General features: G+C 33.9%; 1 protein-coding gene and 1 pseudogene across 1 annotated transcript; both read left to right on the top strand.

Moving 5' to 3' along the window:
* The first annotated feature begins 1,411 nt into the window (after positions 1-1,411).
* LOC112912121 (olfactory receptor 52E1-like) lies at positions 1,412-4,982 on the top strand (annotated as a pseudogene).
* A 7,238-nt stretch (positions 4,983-12,220) lies between these two features.
* On the top strand, positions 12,221-13,165 carry LOC112912115 (olfactory receptor 52E4-like). The gene has a single exon (XM_025988854.2). The coding sequence runs from the start codon at positions 12,227-12,229 to the stop codon at positions 13,163-13,165; it is 939 nt and encodes a 312-aa protein (XP_025844639.1). The 5' UTR covers positions 12,221-12,226.
* Positions 13,166-23,234: the final 10,069 nt, after the last annotated feature.

Raw genomic sequence — 23,234 nt, 5'->3', positions numbered from 1 at the left:
TTTAGTTAATATTATCAATTATAATAAATGTTACTAGTAGGAGAAATTATGTATGTGTTTATATAAAAGCTCTTTGTCCTATATTTTCATTTTTCTGTAATCTACAAGTGTTATAAATAAACTTTTTAAAAAGCAGATAGAAAATCAGTTAGCCAGAAATTACCTTATATACCTAGGAGACAGAAACACTGTATGTTCTATGAAGTATCCACAATTTTAATATACTGGTGAAAGTATCAAAGAAAATAACTGACAAAAGAATAAACAAAAAAAGTGAATACACTGAATAGAGAATTCTAGAAACTCAGAGATTTAATTGTCACATGACAGTGCTGACATTGCAGATCCCAGTATCACTTTCCAAAATTCAGGAATTCCATAACTTTCCTGACAAGCCTCTGCCCCTCCAACCAAAAACCTGAGCTTTTGAGGTAGGTTAAATTTAGGGGCTTGAAAGGACAAAGATTGTTAGGAAGCCCAAATGACCAGTTTGTATGCACAACTAAACCAAGAAATACTACAGAGATTTTACTCAGTAATAATGCTGGTGTTCTAAAGCTATTTGTTTTACTCATATGTTTTGTTCTTTATTGGAAATAAAGAAATAGGGCTACAGAATATTGATAGACAGCTTGAAAGAAAAAGAGCTATGATTTAAACAAAATTTTTTAGCTCCAAATCCTGAACTTTTTCCATTATTACATATCTTAAAGTCAGTTTTGGTTACGTGGGCCCCAACTGCAATCCCATAAAGCCCTTTCTATATTTCTGACTCCAAATTATTGCCCTTGAGTATGTATCATTGCTACCAATCACTGTCTTTTCTATGTAAATTTATTATTTTTTCTCCTTGTCACCAAAACAGTCATAATCCAGTTAACTGAAAAAGATCTGACCACCTAACTTACTATTCTTCCTATGAATAGGATCAACAAAATAAAATATTCCTTTCCTTGGTAACCATAGTTTTGCATAATAATTGCGAAATTCATGGAAGTCTTCTGAATGAGAGTTGATGAATAAGTAGGGTTCTAAGAATCTCTGAACCTCTAGAAACTCCAAAAGGCAGAAAATGTCTTGTCTGGGTCAATTCTATTTATCTTTTTCTTCTCCTTTCGCCTCTAAAAGGAGAACATCAACACAGTAAAACCCTGAGAAAATCTTTAGTAGCTACCTAATGTTGTTATTGTTGTTGTTATTATTATTATTATTATTATTATATTTACCACATACTAGTCATTCTTCTTCGACATAATTCTTTTGAGAGCTCCTAATATATACTTTTCAAAAAGTGCTTGAAAGTTACAACTTCAGTAAAGCAAAAAGTTCTCTCACAAATAACTCTAGTTGAGGAAGGGATAGAGCACTACAAAACCTGAGAATATCATAGTACACAATGGAATCAGTGCCCATGTTTTGTTTTGAGAATTTAAAGGAGAGAAAAAGGCATGTAAAATCCGGGCTACAAGATATTGTAATTCACACTGTTTTATTAAATTCACCCTTATATTTTTAAAACACATTCTAATTCATATATAATTGCTTATCTATATTATCTTATCCTTCAGCAGTTTCCAAATGTCGAATAAGTTAAATCAGATTAACTTGAGGAGATTTATAGAAATCATAAGGTACTGTCCCATACCTAATATCTCAGAATTTTCAGGGTCAGAACTTAGAATCTGTTTTTGTGTCTAATAATCCACAGGCTATTATGAAAAGTCAGGATTAGAAATCACTGCTGTGTAAACCCTCTCTCAGTGTGTATATTTATAGGAACTCATGCAGAGCTTTGGTTACTTCTTGCTTGCATTAACTTGAGATAACCTTGAAGAGCAAGTCAATTGTCACACATATAACCACCTGGCAAAAATGAAGCCAAACATGAGGTGCTCGTAAATCTGTGAAGTCACTTCTTTCAATTTCTTAGGATACGGTAAGGTAAATATTTCCTAGAAAACATGAGAAAAATGATAATGTTAAACATTAATGAAATATAACAGGTATTTTTGAAAGGTGGTTGGAATCTGACACAGAGAAATGAAGTAGAGTGTGGGCATAAAGAAGGAGGAAAAAATAATGAAGGAAATAGTGAAAAGTGACCATGTTGTCATGTAATCCAGAAAATTCTGTTAGTGTGCCCATCTCAGCTATGCGCCTTTAATATCTAGACTTTCCCTCTCCTGTATGAAAAATTCTATCATATCAACTCTCTCTAATTTAAATTTATAAATACTACTCCGATGACATTATTATTTCTTAAATAGCCCTTGGACTAAGTTTGTTAAGTACTTAGGAAGCAGCATGACATATTGTCACTAGTATGGTCTTTGAATCCCAAATCCTAATTCTGATGTTTTTGGGGTAGGTTACTAAGTGGTTTTGTGATTCATCAGAGCCTTTCTCTCCTCTTCATTATAATTGTGTCAATAATTACTACCTTTCTGAATTCTGGATTTTTTTTTTTTTTAATTCATGAGAGACAGAGAGAGGCAGAGAGACAGAGGGAGAAGCAGGTTCCTCCCAGGAAGTCTGATATGGGACTTGATCCCCAGACCTGGGATCACACCCTGAACCAAAGGCAGATGCTCAACTGCTGAGCCACCCAGGCATCCCCCTTTCTGGATTCTTAAATAATGTATACAAATTGACACAAAGCTGTGTTTATTAACACAGGCTGGTGAAGATCTAGAAAGGTGAATACATTAAAAATTTCATTAGACACTGTGTTGAAAACAAGGTTTAGCTCCAGCAACCAGAGCACTTGGAAAGGAAGTGGTTGCAGAAGTCAGGGTTAAATTTGGGGCAGTTGGTTTCACAACTGAATGAAGAGATAGCAGCAAAGGATCTGATCTGGAGAGTTGAAGAAGTGAAACTGTCAGGAAATACATAATTGTGAAGAAAAAGAATGAACCACGGGCTACAGAACTTGATATGACCAGGAACAGAGGTGATAACAAAGATCTATAAGAGGGAGGGGAAAATGTGAGGTGTGATCTGGCTGTACGACTTGGAGTTCAATAATTGAAAGATAGGGTATCTATATATGCAAACAGACTGAGGATATAACTATAAGAAAAATAGCAAAAGATGTGTGGCCATGAACAGCTATTGAAGCCAGTAAAAATTCAAGTCACACCTTTTTATGATGTGAAATAGAAACAATGCTAAAGACACATAGATACTAAATTTATTTTAATGCAGCTTGGCACTATTTTGTTATTATTGTTTTGAATGTTTCTACACAGGTATTAAAAATATCTCCTAAAACAGCTTCATAAGGAAAAGTTCACACTACATAAAATATTCTAATTTAATTTCTTTACATGGTAATGCAAAGTCAACCTTTGATTGTTACTGCTGCTTTGACCCAAATTGCTCTTATGGTTTCATCGTTATCTCTTCTGCTATTTTCAACAATCAACTATAAAATCTAATGGTGAAGTCACCTCAGTTGTATGTATTATAAACACCATGAGTTGGATTTCCTGCATTTAATACAGTCTTCCTTAATTGTAATGTTTCTGAAGAAAGAAGTATAAGAATTGACCTAGCTGCTTTTTCCATTAGGTTTCACACATTTAAAGGTTTTTGTGTAAATTTTACTTCCACAGGCTATAACAATTGACTATGAGATGGTGTTGCTTGGGATGAAAAAGGAAAATGTACTCGTTAAAATCCCAGAGAAACCATACATTTTATTATTATTTTAATTCCTAAGCTAGAACTGCTTTAAAGAAGAGTAACGATGTATAATCTGTACACCAAATATTTAGCCATTTACATGATATTCTATTGGTCCTTAATGAAAGTTTAATTATGTTATAGAAATGAATGAAAACAAATCTAATAAATCTGAAAACTTGGTTGAAATAAAATAATAACAGCATGTACTTCAGTTTTCAAAAAAAATCACGCAGTTATGTCATGATGGTCAGGGATATTAGAAAACCTCAAACATATTTTTGTATCATTGTGTAGGAAATAAATAACATTGGGAGACATCTAGTCTATGCAGCTGTACAAGTTCTATAGAAGCACAGTGCCTTCTAATGACACACAATTCCATCCCAATTTCTTTCTCTTGCTGGGAATTCCAGGGCTGGAAGACATGCATATGTGGATTGGTTTTCCATTTCGTGTTATATATCTGACAGCCTTATTGGGAAATCTTACAATTCTTTTTGTGATTCAGACTGATCATAGTCTCCATCATCCTTTGTTCAACTTTTTGGCCATTCTCTCCTCTGTTGACATGGGCCTATCCACATCCACCATCCCCAAGATGGTTGGCATTTTCTGGTTCAACTTGAGAGAAATCACTTTTGAGGGCTGCCTCATTCAGATGTTCTTCATCCATTTATGTACTGGCATGGAGTCGGCTGTGCTCATGGCCATCGCCTATGATCGCTATGTGGCCATCTTTAACCCTCTTCGGTACACACTGGTGTTGACAAACAAGGTGGTATCCATTATAGCATTGATCATCCTTCTGAGATCCCTAGCTTTCCCTAGCAATCCCCTTTGTTCTGTTCATCTTAAGATTACCTTTCTGTGGACACCAAATCATCTCCCACACTTACTGTGAGCACATGGGCATTGCCCGCCTGTCCTGTGCCAGCATAAAGGTACACATCATCTATGGCTTATGTGCTATCTCTATTTTGGTGTTTGACATCATAGCCATTATCATCTCCTATGTCTGTACCCTCAATGCTGTCTTTTGTCTCCCTTCCAGGGATGTCCAAATGAAGGCACTCAGCACTTGTAGCTCCCATGTGTATGTAATGTTGGCTTTCAACACTCCAGCATTTTTCTCCTTCATGACCCACCGATTTGGCCAAAATGTTACTCAATACATCCACATTCTTCTTGCCAACTTCTATGTCATCATCCCACCTGCTCTCAACCCTGTAATTTATGGGGTCAGAACTAGGCAGATAAGAGAAAAAGTAACTAGAACTTTCACATATAAACTATGAAGTTTGGACTTCAGAAATTAAGAGGCTTGAGTATGAGAAAATGGAACTTATTCTCTACTCTCAAAATTGCCACAGTACAATGTTTGGGGAAGATGGTATCCTATGTGCAGATTTATAAAGTCTTTCATTCATCTTAGAAAATGTCAGCCAAAAGAAACAATAATAAATACTTAATATAAGCATAGTTTCAACCACATATCACAAATGCCAGAAATTGTGATAAATTAAATAGCATTTACATGAAAAAAATTCCATGAAATTGATAAAAATTTAAAAATAATAACAAAAATAGACATATATTATGAGCCAGCCACTGCTTCCAAGACTTTGTGTTTATTCTTTAAATTCTTACAACTATAATAAGTAGTTTCTATTTTTTTCCCTTTCTATAGCTGAGGGAACTGAAGCAATAATAATATTACATATTAACATTATTTTAGAGTAAGTACTATTTTCAAAGTTTAAATAGAAACTCTCATTTCTCAGATGAGTAAACTACACACACAACATGAGCATATAAAAAAGACTATGGACAAAAACAAGTAAATAAATTTTACATGTAAGTAGGGATAAGATACTATTAATAAGAAAAATGAACTCTTTATATAAGGTATTGTTGGGAAGACGCACTCCATAATCTCTTATGACTTAAGAGTCATTGAACTCTATGAAACAAGAGGTAATATGGCTACTAATAATGGCATCTAATATCTCTTGACCCTTTATAATGTTCTAGGAACTACATTTGGTTCTTGGGTAGTTCACATTTTATAATGAGTTAAGTGGAGATCCAGAAGTTAAGTAATTTTTACAACTATGTAACAGGATTTTAAATGAGTTATTTAGTTTCAGGACAGTTTTCTTACCTGCTTTGCTATAATTTAATATAGAAACAGACTGTGAAATAGGTGCTCAAAGGTTAAGAAAACATGTAGGTGTCAACATATTATTATGTAGCTTAAAATGGAATTATATAACACAGTGAGCATAAATATTCAGAAATGAGAATGAAAGATGTCATATATAATATATATATATACTTTGAATACGAAGATACTATCATTAAAATAGAGAAAATTAATAGATATAAAAGATGGACATGAAAATGAACGACATAAAAATTAGCATGCCTAAGAGACAAATACAAAAAGAATTCTCAGTTCCCTGGAAGCAGGTATGAACCCAGATGCTTAAGAAAGCTTGACTCAAGCTCTCCAGATACTCAGTCCCTGAAGGGATTTACCAATGATGTCCTTCCCACGGGAGCTACATCCTCTGCATAAAGTCTTCTTGAGGGATCCTGGGCAGAAAGGCCAGCCTGACACTGCAGGAGAAGGCATAACATTTTCCCTGAGAAGGTAGCCCAAGTTATATTTTCATACTTATGGGAGGTCTCCCATGAAAAAGTTGAGATGGGCGGGGCAGCTCAGCATAGTGAACACTGAGGAGAGTTTTAGAAAGTTGCATCAGATAGTGCCACTTACAGATATATCACAGATGGAAGTCCTTTTTTTCCCCAGCTACCCCACGGAGAAGGAACATACAGGAAGGAGCACTTCCCTACAGATGTTAGCCTGGGTGAGTGATCAGAGGCCAGAACCATGGAAACCAAAGTGGTAGTGAGGATGATGACCTTTGTGCTCTGAGCTGCAAAATTCATTCTACCTGTGAATTAACCAGTGTTTAGATTTTGTAAAGATGAGAGTGTTTTTCAGTTTGAGTGATAAAAAAGGAAGAATTTGAGATAGAGTCCTGTTTTGTTCCAGTTGAATCAAATCCAACCTATGTATTCTGTGTTTCAGAATGAAATTAAAGTAATTTGCATATTTATCTCAGGAAGAAAGTTTAATGGAATTCGATAAAGGAGTCTTAAAAGTCTTACCATTTGTCCCCTAATTAAATGAGCAATGCTTGCCTGGAATATTATGAAGATGCTTTAAAACATATCTCCTAATCTAATTAGATTAAGTTTTTAATTTTTGACTTAGCTTGAATGATGAGGACTCCGTTCTCACGGTCCTTTCTATGGACTATGTTTAAAGTATTAGTAAGCTAATAGTGTTTTTTTTCACTTTGTGTTGTTTTTAGAAAATCAAATATTAACATCAAGAATCACATCTATGGATAACAATGACAAATTATCCTACCTAATGGTGCTAAGGTCATAGCATCAAGACATTTTGTTAGGCACCATATATACAGCCTCTTATTGTATTAGCACTAGATCTATTTGAAGTTTATACAATGATTATCTCAACCTCTACAGATAAGTAAAATAAAGCTCAAGGAATGACTTTCTAAAGGTTATTAGTATGTGAGAGAGTGAAGGAAAATGCTATGTTTACCTGGGTTAAAAGAGAGCGTCACTGAACACCAACCTAACTGATTCTTAATCAATCACAATGGGAAGATGGGTTCTGATGGGGACAGAAAGATGAATTTGACACTGAGCGGACATCAGTTGGCAAAAACAGTCTAGTAAGAGGCTCTATCTGCTGGTCAGGGTCTGAAACAATGTAAATCATAAGACTTTCAAATAAATCCACACCTTTACAACTTTTGAGAAAGGGTAGGCATGGGACGCACTGGTTCATCTGTCAGGCAAATGTCTATAAATAGACAGTGAATGTCGGAAGTACTCTGTGGAGAAATTTTGGCATTAAGCCTACCTAGTCTCAATAATCTAATGATGTATTGTTGGTGTCAAATATTTTTAACCCTGAATTAGACTGAAATGAATGTAATGAAAATATTGAAATAAGTTACTAATCCCTAATGGTGGCAAAATCATAGATACTAAGGAGAAGACTGACTTTGTTAACAGAGAATCTTTCACCATGAACCTCACATTTATGATTCTCTCTTTTTTTTTTGACTTTTATTTATTTATGATAGTCACAGAGAGAGAGAGAGAGAGGCAGAGACACAGGCAGAGGGAGAAGCAGGCTCCAAGCACTGGGAGCCCAATGTGGGATTCGATCCTGGGTCTCCAGGATCGTGCCCTGGGCCAAAGGCAGGCGCCAAACCGCTGCGCCACCCAGGGATCCCTTTATGATTCTCTTTAATTAAACTTCAAACCATTGAAATTTCCTTTTACATGCCTAATAATGCCTGTGTTTCAACTGGGATGTACTTATCAGATGGTATCATCAACACAATAGCAAATGAAGATGAAATAGTCCTAGAGAATGTCAAGTCATACCTTCTATGTTTTAATTACAACAATTTTTCCTAAGTAAAAATAGCTCCCTGAAATTCACTAACTTTTCCTTTGTGTACTCCCCCAAAACTCAACATATTTCCATTGCTCTAGTTGCTAAGAACCACTGAAATCCTCAGACTTTTCTTTCCTTCTAATCTCACCTCTACCTGGCCCTGGGATCACTCTAGACCCCCACCAATTCTAGATCGTATAATTTGTGGTCTAAACTGCCACCCTCTTTCTTCTTATACTTGAAGAACACATATCTTGTTTTTATTTTAGGATCTGACTGCTAAACACTACAGGAAATGAGACAGGAAGAAAAAAACATGAATATTTAATAATTATAAAATTATTTCTATAATTCTGAATAGAAGTTTTTTATTTTTAATTTATAATTAATCCCTACTTCTATATTTACCTTAGCAGTGGTATTAAATTTGCCCAGGGTAAATTTAATAATAGGGAGACAGACACATAATTCAATTTCTAATCATACAACAAATGTTTGTGAGTTATGTAAGACAAACACCTTGGACTCTTTTCACTTTAGCTTTGTTTGCCTGTAAATCTGATATGATAACAGCTACCTCAGAGAGACGTTTTGAAATTTGAGTGAGAATATTTATAAAGCATTGAGTATTGGTGTTTGGTAAATATTTTTTTCTTTGCTTGACCTTTTGGTAGCATAAAGTCAGTCAAATAAAGGAGAATAATATCTATGTATGTATCTGAATTATCTATGTATGTATCTGAATTAGAGAAAAAATATATTTCAAAGACCATCTCAGTTGATTATTCTCAGTTGATTATGCCTCTGGATTCCTAAAATAAATTATGAATTTTAATAATGGAGTAATTTGAAATTTGGTTGAAGATGTTGAGGATGTTTGGGAAATTTCAATAGAACATAAAAATACCCTACTAACTGCAAAACAAATGATAAATTTAAGAAAGCTCAGAGAGAAGAGTAAAACACATCCTAGGATACACTGCTAGCATACTGTGTGGTTGTGTACTTCCCCCTCAAATTTGTCATTATTCAGAGTGATTTTGGTCAGTGAACTTGTTGCACATAATCATAAAGAAAATACCACAGTTAGCATTTGACTTAAAAGCTGATGAGTGTGAATAAAAAGGAAAATATCAGGAATAAAAGCTAAATGCCACTTGAAACAAAAATTATTACAGAATATTTAAACTAAACATAGATTATTTATTATATGTTATGCTCCTTGAGTGGGATTTTGAAATATTTTACATTTTGGGAATTTTTAGGGAGGTAAATAATTCTGTGTTTAAAATAAGCTCCCAAACTGAATATTTTATTAAAGCAAATGATACTGTACTTTATAAAACATTAAAGATGACACTTATTTCAACTAGGTTTATATATTATACCATTTCAATGGAGCATTTCAAAAGTCCTTTTGTGTTCCTTCCCAGTCTGTCTGTGACCCCTTTCAAACTCTGGGCGACCACTAAATAGATATTTTCAGTATCCATTTTTTGTTAAATATTTAATTTTAAGTAATCTCTACACCCAAGTTGGTGCTTGAACTCACAACCATGAGATCAGGAGTCACAAGCTCTACCGACTGAGACAGCCATGTGCTGCAGTTCCCATTTTCTTTGTATGGTCTAGATCTTCATATAAATGAAGTTATTTAATTAGTACTCTTTAGTAATTAGTAGCAGTTGATATTTCACTATAATGATATAGATTCATCTACATTGTCACACATATAAATAGTCAATTCATTTTTATTGCTGAGTAGAATTTCATTGAATAAGTATTTCAAAATTTATTTGTCTGTTCACTATTGATGCTACCAAGATTCTTGTACAAGTCTTTGTGTGGACACATACTTTTACTCACCTTGAGAAGGCTCCTAGGAGTTCAGTTTTTGCTGGTTATTTGCTAGCTGTAAGCATTGTCATATGCTCTTAACACAAATCCTTTTACAGAAATAAGAGGTTGTGACTGTTTTCTCCCTGGCTTTGACCAGGGAGAAAGAGTAAGTTTTGTTCTTAAGAGTAAGTTTTAAAATTTAACAGCATTTAAGAGGCTATATTTTTATGGTTATTGCTTTTTGTGTTCTAAGAAACCATCACTTTCCATCGGGTTGCAAAGATATTCTCCTTCCTTTGACTTCATACATGTTAGAATTTGAGTTGCTTTTTTTTATTTCAACATCTATGTCTATTCTAGAAATGTAATTAATATTTGATTTTGTTGTGAAGCTAGAATCAAGATTCTTTTTTTTGTTTTCCTTAAGTATATTTAGTTGCACCATTATTGTTGGTAGAAACAACTCTCCTATCTATACTGAATTACTACATTGGTCACTTTATAAAATTTACCTGATGATGGAAAATATGTCTATTCTGTTCTTTCTATTATGCTGTATTTATCTATTTGTCCATCTTTGTGCAATTAGCACACTTCCTTGAACTTTTTAAAGTCTGAAGTCTACTATAAGTACTTGTGTCTTGTTATTCTTTTTCCAAAGAATTTAGGATATTCTTATAATTATTTTAGAAAAAGCTTAAATTTCTTGGTATTAATTGAAGCTGTTTTAAAGTTATTGATCAATTTAGGAAGAACTGACATCTTAACATATTTCAGTTTTCCAGACCATGGACATGTTATATGTTTTAAAATGTCTTTTAAAATTTTAAGTGCTTATTTTTAAGTACTCCATGCTTTTGATGCCATTATAAATGGTATGTGAATTTTCACAAAATTTTAATTTAAAATTTTAATTTCTAATTGTATGCTGGAAGTATACAGAAAAGTATTGATTCTTGTATCTGATTAATTGGTAAGCTAAATAATTAGTTCTAAATTACTGATTTTTAAAAAAATTTATTTATTTATTTACGAGAGACACAGAGAGTCAGAGACACAGGCTGAGGAAGAAGCAGGCTTCTTGAGGGGAGCCTAATGTGGGACTCGATCCTGGGTCTCTGGGGCCAAACCCTGAGCCAAAGGCAAGACACTCAACCGCTGAGCCACCCAGGCATCCCTAAATTTATTGATTTTTATGTAAGTGTTCATATCACTTATGAATAAGAAAGTTTACTTCCTTCATTCCAATTTTAATGTCTTCTTATTTACTTTTTCTTGATATATTGACTTTGTTGGAACCTCCAGTAAAATATTAAATATAATTGATGGTAGTTGATATGCTTGCTTTATTCTCAACCCCAGAAACAAACCTTTCTGTGTTTCACCACTCACTATATGGGTTTTCCATATTCCTTTCACTAAATTGAACAAGTTTTATTTTTCTCCTACTTTGCTAAAAGTTTCTTATTTTTAAAATATCACATCTAGATTCTGAATTTAATGAATATTTTTTACATGTACTACAATTATCTCTCTTTTTGTATTGTTTATGTGGTGAATTTTTTATGGTAAAAGTAGAAAACACTACTAATAAGTTCATTACAGCCTAAATGCACAGTTTTATGAAAATATAAATATAAATACAGTCTTATTAAGGCAAGTAAAGGGAAAGGTATCACCTAACAAAGAGGGCACTATGATAGACAAATAAGCCTTGTAAGTAGATATCTTCTTGATCATCATATCAAAAGTTTCTTCTCATTCCAATTCCTCATTCTTTTTTTCTATAGCATTTTTGTAGAGTTTTCTCTTACATATCCACTCAACTAAGTCACCAAGTTGATTTGAAAATGTAATACAAATTTTGGTTACTGGAAGGGTTTTCAGTTGATAATAGTAAATACAGATGAGATTTTCACAAAAGAATGAGCTAAAGATGATCATGGATCACTACAACACACTACCACCAGAAAAGACTATTTTTAACTTTCACAGTCTCCATGGAATATTACATGGAATAGTCAATAATTTAAATTTAAAGGTCAATTATCCTTACATTCTTTCCCATTATGTTTGTAAGTGTCTAGTTGGTGTACCATTATATATTTAAAATCACCATATATATTCCCTTGTGTCTCCCCAGAAATACTGAAGAAGACCATAGAGTATTTTCCAAGAGTTCTCAGCAGGATGTCTTCTGTCAATGACAGTGCCTCATATCCCTCTGCCTTCCTTTTGTTGGGTATACCTGGTTTGGAAGCTTTCCATATCTGGATTGCTTTCCCTTTTTTTGTTGTTTATCTGATAGCACTTGTGGGGAATGTCACAATCCTGTTTGTGATTAAGACTGATCAGAGTCTTCATCAACCCATGTTCTATTTTCTGGCTCTCCTCTCCTTTATTGACCTAGGCCTCTCCACTTCTACCATTCCCAAAATGCTAGCTATATTCTGGCTCAACTTCAGGGAGATAAGATTTGAAGGCTGCCTCATCCAGATGTTCTTTATCCATACCTATACTGGTATGGAATCTGTCGTACTGCTGGCCATGGCAATTGACCGCTTTGTTGCTATCTGTTATCCACTGAGATACACCACTGTTCTCACCAACAGAGTGGTAGCCATCATGGCCTCCTTTGTAGTGGGGAGGCCAGTCCTCCTTGTCATCCCCTTCTGCCCTCTTCTCAAACGATTGCCCTTTTGTGGACACTACATTATTCCTCACACCTACTGTGAACACATGGGAATCGCCCGTCTTGCCTGTGCTAATATAAGGGTCAACATAATCTATGGTTTATTTACCATTGCTGCCCTGATTTTTGACTTGATCCTTATTGCCCTTTCCTATGTTCAGATCCTACGAGCTGTTTTCCGTCTTCCTTCGAGGGATGCCAGACTCAAAGCACTTAGTACATGTGGTTCACATGTCTGTGTCATCCTAGCCTTCTACACACCAGCATTTTTCTCTTTTATGACACACCGATTTGGCAGAAATATTCCTCGCTACATTCACATCCTCTTGGCCAATCTGTATGTGGTTGTTCCTCCTTGTTTAAATCCAGTCATTTATGGGGTCAGGACAAAGCAAATTCGGGACCGAGTTGTGAAAATATTTGTAAAGAAAGAGTGACCCAAATGTATTCAAAAATCAATAAATTCTTTTAGGCTGACCTTCAACCTGTATATCTCTCAAGGTGCCCCAAACTGGAATCATGTAAGGGCCACTTTGGCATCACTTCAGTCTTTATTAGTGTCTCCTAAATTCACACTTCATCATGCCTTTATGTAATTTGCACTTTTTCAATAGATTACATACTGCTTTTTCTCATTGAAGGTGAAAGAAGACTGTGGGGCTTTGTAAAGAATGTAACGAAATTCTCAAATGTGTGTAAATATGCCAGCAGTGAAATTTATGTACAGATTTGATTAAAAAAAAGATTCTGGTGGCACAAAATTCTTCAGTTTTTCAAAATATTGATGCACCAATATTTTGGAATCTGTTATTCAATTACCTATTTATCTGCTAATATTACTTTTATCTAGGTGATATTTCTTAATTTCACTCAGAGGGTTATGGCAGTCTGCATGCTATTTATCACTCAACTGAGTCTCTGAAAGAGTTAAACTCATTCTATGTTGCCAACTCTACAAAACCAGAGGAAAGCATTGATGAAAACAAAATTATTTATCAAATTCCTTCATAAACTCAGTTGCAAAAAGTATTAAGAATTGTGTAAATTGAGTTTAATGATAAATAACATAATCCTATATTATGGCCAAGTAGCACTTACTAACAACAGCAGGGGAAATTTTAATTTGAAAATAAATTAATGCTTTTCAACATATTTTCAAACAAAGGTAATTATATACGATGTTAATAAATGCAGAAAAAAATTTGACAAAATCCATCATGAATTCCTGATAAAAATTTCAGAAAATGAGAAAGAGAAGGAAACTCACCAGTAGGATAAGGAAAACCTCTGGAAATTGGTAGATTACATCATAATGAAGAAAGACTATTTTGTCTCTATTATCAAAAATATTCAAGGCTCCCTGTTCTTAAAATGTCTACTTGCTTTTGTCCTGGAGGTTCCAGCCAATGTAGTAAGGTCAGTAAAAGGAAATAAAAATCATTGATATTAGAAAGAAATTTACTATTGATATGGTTTTTCCATGTAGAAAAATCTTACATAACATACTAAAAGCTGCTAGAACTAATCTGTGGGTTTAGAGGATACCAGATTACTATACAAACATTTAAATTTCTTATTCTAGTGACATTCTGTTAGAAAATTATATAAAAATATTATTTGCAATAGCCTCAAGATAGAATATTTAGGGACACATTTTATTTTTTAAAAAAGTAAGACTTGCAGAAAGAAAACAAAAAACAATGGTGAGAACATATATAAAAGGAGAGATATACACATTGTCATGTATCCAAGCCTCGGTATTGTGAATATTTCTATTCTCTCCAAGTTGATATATAGATTTAATCATATTCCAATTTAATTTCCAGCAGGCTTTCTCTTGTAGAAATTGAAAAACTGTTTCAAAAATATATGTGGAAATGTAAAGTAACTAACCAAACAAATTTGAAAAAATGTTAACAAAGTTGGAAGATTTAATAAAGACAGTATGCATAAAGTAGTGGCATAAAGAAATGCAAATTAACCAACAAACTAGTATAGGAAGCCTAAAATAGATCCACACATATAGTCTTAATTGATTTTCAACAAAATGCTAAAGTAATTCAATATAGAATGGATAGATTTTGGAACAATTGGATGATCATATGCAAAAGTATGCCCCTCAATCTATACCTTCCATCCTATACAAAAATAAGTATGGATCATAAATCTAAACGTAAAACCTAAAATTAAAAATCTAGGAGACATTAAAGATTAATAATCAGATATACTTTTTAAATTATTGAGCTGCATTTCATAAAATTTAAGAGCTTCTGTTCTTCCAAAGTTTAATTAAGAGAATAAAAACACAAATTGCAGAGTTCAAGAAAATCTAGCAAATTAATTATATGATAGTGCACTTGCATTTAGTATACACAAGGTAGTTTTAAAATTAGATAAAAAGATGGGCACCTGGATGGTTCAGCCAGTAAGTGTCTGTCTACAGCTCAGGTCTTGATGCCAGGGTCCTGGGATAGAGGCCTGCATCTGGCTCCCTGCTAGGCGGGAAGTCTTCTTCTCCCTCTCCCTCTGCTGCTCCCCCCTGCTTTTTGCATTCTCTTTCTCAGTCTCTCTCTCTCTCTCTCTCAAATAAATAAATATTTTTAAAAAATAAAATAAAATTAGATAAAAAACCTAACCATTCAATATTAGTGGACAAACTATTTTAATATAAAAATAAAAAAAATAAAATGAAAAATTTATACAGATTGAAAATCACTTCATAAAACATCTCAGTGCCATTAATAATCAGGAAATGTAATTAAAGTCTCAGTGATATTCAACACACTATTATGAAGTCCAAAAATATTATGACTTTAATATGTGTTGACTCTATTTTGAGGGACCTATTCCTGAGCTCTCTATTCTGTTCCATTGATCTGTTTATTCTGTTGTCTATATCACATTGTCTTAATTATATAGATTTATACTAAGTCTTTAGGTCAGGTAGTATAACCTCCAACTTCGTTCTTTTCCTTCAATGTTGCATTGGCTATTCTGGACATCTTTTTCCTCTTCATATAAACTGTAATCAATTTCCCAATACTCACAAGTAACTTCCTGAGATTTTGACTGGGATTATAATAAATCTATACATCACGTTGGGAAGATCTAACATCTTGACAATATTGTCATCCTTCTATGAACATGTACTACTCCTCTTTTTATTTCTTTGATCTTTCTCTTTACAGAGTTTTACAGTTTTTCTCATATAGATATTGTACATGTGTTTTAAGATTTATACCTAAGCATTTTTGACTTGCTAATGTAAATTGTATTATGTTTTTAATTTTAAATTCCACTTTTTCATTGTTGGTATTTAGGAAAGTAATTGACATTTTTAGAGGTTTTAATTTTAATTCAAGTATTGTTAACATATAGTATTATATTAGTTATAGGTGTAAAAATATGGTGATTCAACAATTCTATACATTACTCAGTGCTCAGCATGATAAGTGCACTCCTTAATCCCCATCACCTATTTTATCCATCACTCCACCCACTTCCCCTCTGGTAACCATCTATTTGTTCTCTACAGTTATGAATGTATTTCTTGGTTTGTTTCTCTTTCTCTTTCCCCCCCTTTGTTTGCTTGTTTCATTTCTTAAATTCCACATATAAGTGGTATTTGTCTTTCTCTGACTGACTTACTTAACATTATACTCTCTATCTCCATCCATGTGTAGCAAATAGTAAAATCTCATTTTTTTTTATGGCTGAATGATATGTGATTGTATCTATACTGCATCTTCTTTATCCATTCATCTATAGATAGACAGTTTGGCTGGTTTCATAATTTGGCTATTGCAAATAATCCTGCAATAAACCTAAAGATGAATATATTCTTTGGAATTAGTATTTTGTATTCTTTGCAGTGCTACCACTGGATATTTTTAGTACTATTTTTAACTTTTTGAGGAACCTCCATACTGTTTTCCATAGTTGCCACAGTTCATGGCAAACGCAACAGTTTGCATTCCCACCAATAATGTACTAGTGTCCCTTTTTCTCTACATCTTCGCCAATACCTGTTGCTTCTTATGTTGTTGATTTTAGCCATTCTGACAGATGTGGGGTGATATCTCATCACAGTTTTGATGTACATTTTCCTTTTACAAATCATGATGAACATGTGTCTGTTGCCCATCTGTATGTCTTCTCTGGAAAATTGTCTATTCATGTCCTCTGCCCATTTTTAATTGGATTATTTGGTTTTTGAGTGTTGAATTGTATAAGTTCTTTATAAACTCTTGATACAGATACTTTGTCAGCTATGTCATTTGCAAATATCTTCTCCCATTCAGTAGATTGTCTTTCAGTTTTGTTGATTGTTTTCCTTTGCTTCTGATTTTGATATAGTCCCAATGGTTTATTTTTGCTTTTATCCTCTTTGGCTCAGGAGACAAATTTAGAAAACCATTGCTTTTGCTGATGTCAGAGAAATTATTGCCTGTGCTCTCTTCTAGGAATTTTATGGTTTAGGTCTTTAATGCATTTTGAATTTATTTTTGTTTATGGTGTAATAAAGTAATCCAGTTTCATTCCTTTGCATGTAGCTGTCCGATTTTCCCAACACCATTTATTGAAAATATTTTTTCCCCATCGTATATTTTTCCCTCCCATATTGAAGATTAATTGACCAATTAATCACTGGTTTGTTTCTGGGTTTCTGATTATCTTTGTGTCTATTTTTCTGATAGTTCCACAGTGTTTTGAGTATTACAGTTTGTAGTTTAATATGAAATCTAGAATTATGATATCTCCAGCTGTATTTTTCTTTTACAGGATTGTCTTGGCTTTTGTAGTTCCACATAAATTTTAAAATTATTTGTTCTGGTTCTTTGAAAAATGTTGGTATTTTGATAGGGATTGCATAAAATCTGTAGATTGCTTTGGGTATTGTGGACATTTTAAGAATATTTGTTCTTCCAATCATAAGCATAGTTAATTTTCCATTTGTTTGCATCATCTTCAATTTCTTTCATCGGTGTTTTATGGTTTTCAGAGTATAGAACTTTCACCTACTTGATTATGTTTATTTCTATGTATTTTATTATTTTTGGTGGAATTATAAATGGGATTGCATTCTTAATTTCTCTTTCTGATGCTTCACTCTTGGTGTGTAGAAATGCAATGGATTTCTGTCCGTTGATATTTTAACCTGCAATTTTAGAATTCATTTATCAGTTCTAGCAGGTTATTATTTTGTGTGTGTGTGTTTGTGTGTGTGTGTGTGTGTGTGTGTGTGTCTGGAGTCTTTAGATTTTCCTCTAAGAGTATCATGTCATCTGCAAATAGTGAAAAGTTGAGTTCTTTATTACCAATTTGGATGCCTTTCACTCTTTTATGTTATCTGATTGTTGTGGCCAGGACTTCCAGTACTATATTGAATGAAAGTGGTGATAGTGGACATCCTTGCCTTGTTCTTGATATTAGGGGGAAGTCTCTTATTGAGTATGATCCTGGGTATGGGTTTTCCATATAAGGCCTTTATTATATTGAGGTAAGTTCCCTCCAAACTTACTTTGTTGAGGGTTATTATTGTGAATGAATGTTGTACTCCATCAAAAGCTTTTTCTACATCTACTGAAATGATCATATGGTTTTTGTCCTTTCTCTTATTGATGTAACATATCACATTGATTGATTTGTGAACATTGAACTATTCTTGCATCCTGGGGATAAATCCCACTGGATCATGATGGATGATTTATTTTTGTAATGTTGTTACTTTCAGTTTGCTAATATTTTATTGAGAATTTTTGCATCTAGGTTCATCAGAGATATTAGCTTGTAGTTATCTTTCTTGTGATGTCTTTATCTGATTCTGACATCATGGTGATATCAACCTCATAGATTGAATTTGGAAGTTCTTCGAATTTTTTGGAATAATTGAGAATAGGTGTTAATTTTTCTCTAAGTGATTAGGAGAATTTTCCTGAGAAGCCATTTGGTCCTGGACTTTTATTTGTTGGGAATGTTTTTTTTATTATTCAAGCTCATTACTGGTAATCAGTAATCAGTCTATTCAAATTTTCTATTTCTTCCTACTTCAGTTTTTGTAGGTTATATATTTCTAGGAATTTATCAATTTCTTCTTGGTTGTCTAATTGGTTGGCATATAGTTTTTCATAATATTCTTTTACAATCATTTGTATTCTATGATGTTGGTTGTTATTTCACCTCTTTAATTTGTAATTTTGTTTATTTGATTCTTTTCTCTCTCTTTTTAAAAATAAGTCTGGATAGAGATTTATAAATTTTGTTGATCTTCTCAAAGAAATAACTCCTGGTTTCATTGACCTGTTCTGTTGTTTTATTTTGTTTTGTTTTTAGTTTCTATGTTACTTATTTCTACTCTAATCTTTATCATTTCCATCCTTTTGCTGGCTTTGTGTTTTACTTTTTCTTCTTTTTCTAGCTCCTAATGGTGTAAGGTTAGATTGCTTATATAAGATTTCTCTTGTTTCTTGATGTAGGCTTGTATTGCTCTAAACATCCCTCTTAGAACTGCTTTTGCTGAATCCCAAAGATTTTGGATAATTGTGTTTTCATTTTTGTTTGTTTCTATGTACTTTTTGATTTCCTCTTTGATTTCTTCAATCACCCATTCATTGTTCAGTAGCATGTTGTTTAACCTCCATGTATTTGTAATCTTTCCAAATTTTTTTTCTGGTGGTTGATTTCTAGTTTCATAACATTGTGCTCAGAAAAGGTGCATGGTATGATCAATATTCTTAGATTTGTTGAGTCTTGTGCCGTTGCCTAATATATAATCTATTCTGGAGAATATTCCATGTGTGCTTGAAAAGAATGTGTATTATGTTATTTTAGCATGGGATATTTTGAATGTATCTGTTAAATCTATCTGGTTCAGTGTGACATTCAAAACCACTGTTTCCTTGTTGGTTTTCTGTTTAGATGATCTGTCCATGGATGTATATGGGATGTTAAAGTGCCCTATTATTATTGTGTTGCTATCAATTATATCCCTTATGTTTGTTTTTAACTTCTTTAAGTATTTGAATGCTCCCATATTGGGTACTTAAATATTTATAATTATTATATCTCCTTGTTGGATAGTCCAATGAATAATTGCATAGTGTCCCTCTTTGTATCTTGTTACAATCTTTGTTTTAGAGTCTTTTTTTTTTTTCTGAGATAAGTTATTGCTGCTCTGGCTTTTATTTTCATATTCATTTGAATGATAAATGCTTTTCTATCCTTTCACTTTCAATCTGCATGTGTCTTCAGGTCTGAAATGAGTCCCTTATAGGTAGCATATGGATGGGTTTTGGACTTTTTTTTTTTTTTTTATCCATTCCACCACCTTATGTCCTTTAATTGGAGTGTTTAGCTCATTTACACTCAAAGTAATTATTGATAGGTGTGTTTTCCTGTTTTTTTTTTTTTTAGTTCTTCTCTGTTCCTTTCTTCCCTTGCTGTCTTCTCTCACAATAAATTGGCTTTCTTTAGTGATATGTTTAGATTCCTTTCTCTTTATTTTTTGTATATCTATTATTGGTTTTTTATTTGTTGTTACCATTTGGTTTGTATATACCATCTTCTATATATAGCAGTCTATATTAAGTTGATGGTAGCTCTAGTTTCAACTCATTCTTATTCCTCTCCTCCCTACATTTTAGGCATATAGTGTCATACTTTATATCTTTTTACTTTGTGAATACATTGACTGATTTTTACTAATATACTTATTTTATTGCTTTTGTGCTTCCTACTTTCCTTAATCTCACTTACAGTTTTCCCACTCAAAGAGTCCCCTGTAACATTTCTTGTAGAGCTCATTTAGTGCTCATGAATTCCTTTAACTTTTTGTCTGGGAAACTCTATTATCTCTTCTTCTATTCTGCATGAAACCTTTGCGAGATAGAGTATTCTTGGCCATAGATTTTTTTTTTCTTTTCAGCACTTTGAATATATTATGCCACTCTCTCTGGACTGCAAAATTTCTGCTAAAAAATTAGCTAAGAGCCTAATGGGGTTTCCCTTATATATAACTGCTTTCTTTTCTCTTGCTGCTTTTTAAATTGTCTCTTTGTCACTACTTTTTGCCATCTTTAATTGCTATGTGTCTTGGTGTGGACCTTTTTGGGTTGATTTTATTTGGTGATCTCTGTGCCTCCTGGATATGGATTTCTATTTCCTTCCCCAGATTCAGGATGTGTTCAGCTATTATTTCTTCAAATAAATTTTCCAATTCCTTTTTTCTTCCTCTTCTCCTTCTAGGATTCATATAATGTAAATATTATTATGCTTTATAGTGCCTCTGAGTTTCCTAAGTCTTTTCCTTTTGCATTTTTTTTCCTTTCACCTGCTCAGCTTGATTAATTCCATTTCTCTGTCCTCCAAGTCACTGATTTGTTCTTCTTGCTTTGTTTAGTTTGTTTATTCCATCTGGTGTGTTTCAAATTTCACTTCTTGAATTCTTCATCTCTGATTTATTCTTTTTTTATCTCATTGTTAAGGGTTTCGCTGATGTCCTCTATTCTTTTCTCAAGTCCAGTATCTTTATGATCATGACTTTAAATTCTTTATCAGGGGCACCTGAGTGGCTCAGTGGTTGAGCATCTGCCTTTGGCCCAGGTTGAGATACTGGGATTGAGTCCTGCAGGACTCTGCCTATATCTCCCTCTGCCCATGTCTCTGCCTCTCTCTTTGTGTCTCTCATGAATAAATAAATGAAACATTTAAAAAATAAATAAATAAAATTAATTAATTAATTAATTAATTTTCTATTAGGTATACTACTTATCTACATCTTGCTTAAGTCTCTTGCTGTGATTTTGTCCTGTTCTTTCATTTGATATATATTTCTATGTCTCTTCTTTTTGTTTAACTCAGTGTCTGTTTCTCTGTTTTAGGAAAGACAGTTGTATCTCCTGCACTTGAAAGTAATAGCCTTATGATGAAGAGGTCCTGTAGTGCCCTACCATGCAGTGCCTCTGTTCACTGGAACCTGGCACTTCAAGGGTATCTTTTATGTGTGATGTGTATGCCCTGCTCTTGTGGCTGAGCCACTTTTTCCTTTAGTCCAGTCATCTGCAATGGCCTTTTGTGGGCAGTGTTTGGTTCCTGTGGTGTTACTGGGCCAGTATGAGGATACCTTGGGCTTGGTTGACTCAGACTAGTTGCATAAAACTGAAGGGTACTTTCCTTGTCTTGTCCCCTGAGAACCTTTTTTTGGTGGGTGGGGCCTGCAATCAGATCAGTTGTCTTCTTCCAGCCCACTGCTGGATCTCTATCTAACTAGTGCGTATGGTTATCTTTCCCACTTTCCAGAACAGGACTGACTTTGGACTGGTGCTGACACTGTATTGGCTGCATGCACTGTCTGTCCTGTGGTATCCCTTTCTATAGCCTCTTGCCAAGAAAGTATTGGAAAAGGAAGATCTGTTCAAGTACAGTACAGTGGGGCACCTATACCACCCAGATTGAAGGAGGCTGTCTAGAGGGTGGAAATACAGCATGGAGTGGTGGGACACAGCAGTGCTAGCAAGTTAGGTAAGGAGTCCACAGGTTGTGTTTACCCTGAGAGGGGAAATGGCTTCTGGCAGTTCCACTGTTCCTGGAGGACTTCCCCAGTGATTTCTGTCCCTCCAGGACACATTCTGAGATTACTAAATAACTCTCCTGTATGCTCCAAGCACCTTTCAAACTGTTGCTTCTATGCTGTATCTCCTTGGGCTGTTTGTTATGCTGTCTCTTTAAGGGCAAGGACTCAGTGTCTTCTCATCCTCCAGGCTCTCCCAGAACTTAGCACACTGATTTTTTTAAAAAAAAATTCATGGTTTAAGTCCTGCTAGTTGTAAGAAGCTGGTGTTCTGGTACTCCTATGGTGATTCATCTTCCCCATGTGGGCTCCCTGGTGTGACTGTCGGCTTTCCTCTCTTCCAGGCCTACAGCATCTCTCCTTGTTGTGGACAGTCCCACAAGTCTGTTTAGTTCCTGATTGCATTTCTACAATGTCTACCCTCTGAGGTGTGTCTAGACCTCTTCTCTATGTGTAGCTGTGGAGTTTCTTCTGCCAGTTTTCAGGTCATTTTATGGCTTATTTACACTGATGTGAGTGTTTTCTAGTTGAATCTTGGATGAGTGAGCTTAGGGTCCTCCTACTCCACCATCTTCCCTGGAAGTCTGGAAAGTAACTGACTTTTACATATTAACCTTGTATCCTGCAACATTGTTGTAATTGCTTATTACCACTAAATAATTTTACCTATGAAAATTGTAGGCATATATTCACAGAAAGTTTTATACACAAATACTCAGAGCTACTTCATTCACAATACCCAAAAGCTGGAATCACCTCACATATTTATCAATAATGACTTTATGGACAAACTCAGGCTTATCTACATAATATTATACCCTCAGCATTATAAGGGAATAAGCTGATGATATATATCACATGTGGATAAATATTAAAATAATGTGTTTAGTGAAAAAAGAATATACCAGGAGAAAAGAGGCATAGTGTATAATTACATC

Source organism: Vulpes vulpes, chromosome 11, assembly GCF_048418805.1.
Source record: "Vulpes vulpes isolate BD-2025 chromosome 11, VulVul3, whole genome shotgun sequence".
Taxonomy (NCBI): Eukaryota; Metazoa; Chordata; class Mammalia; order Carnivora; family Canidae; genus Vulpes; species Vulpes vulpes.
Note: the sequence above shows the minus strand (reverse complement) of the source record. Positions and strands in the feature narration are given on the sequence as shown.

Excerpts from the sequence above, each read along its gene's own strand:
- LOC112912115 (XM_025988854.2), top strand. The coding sequence starts at position 12,227 with ATGTCTTCTGTCAATGACAGTGCCTCATATCCCTCTGCCTTCCTTTTG.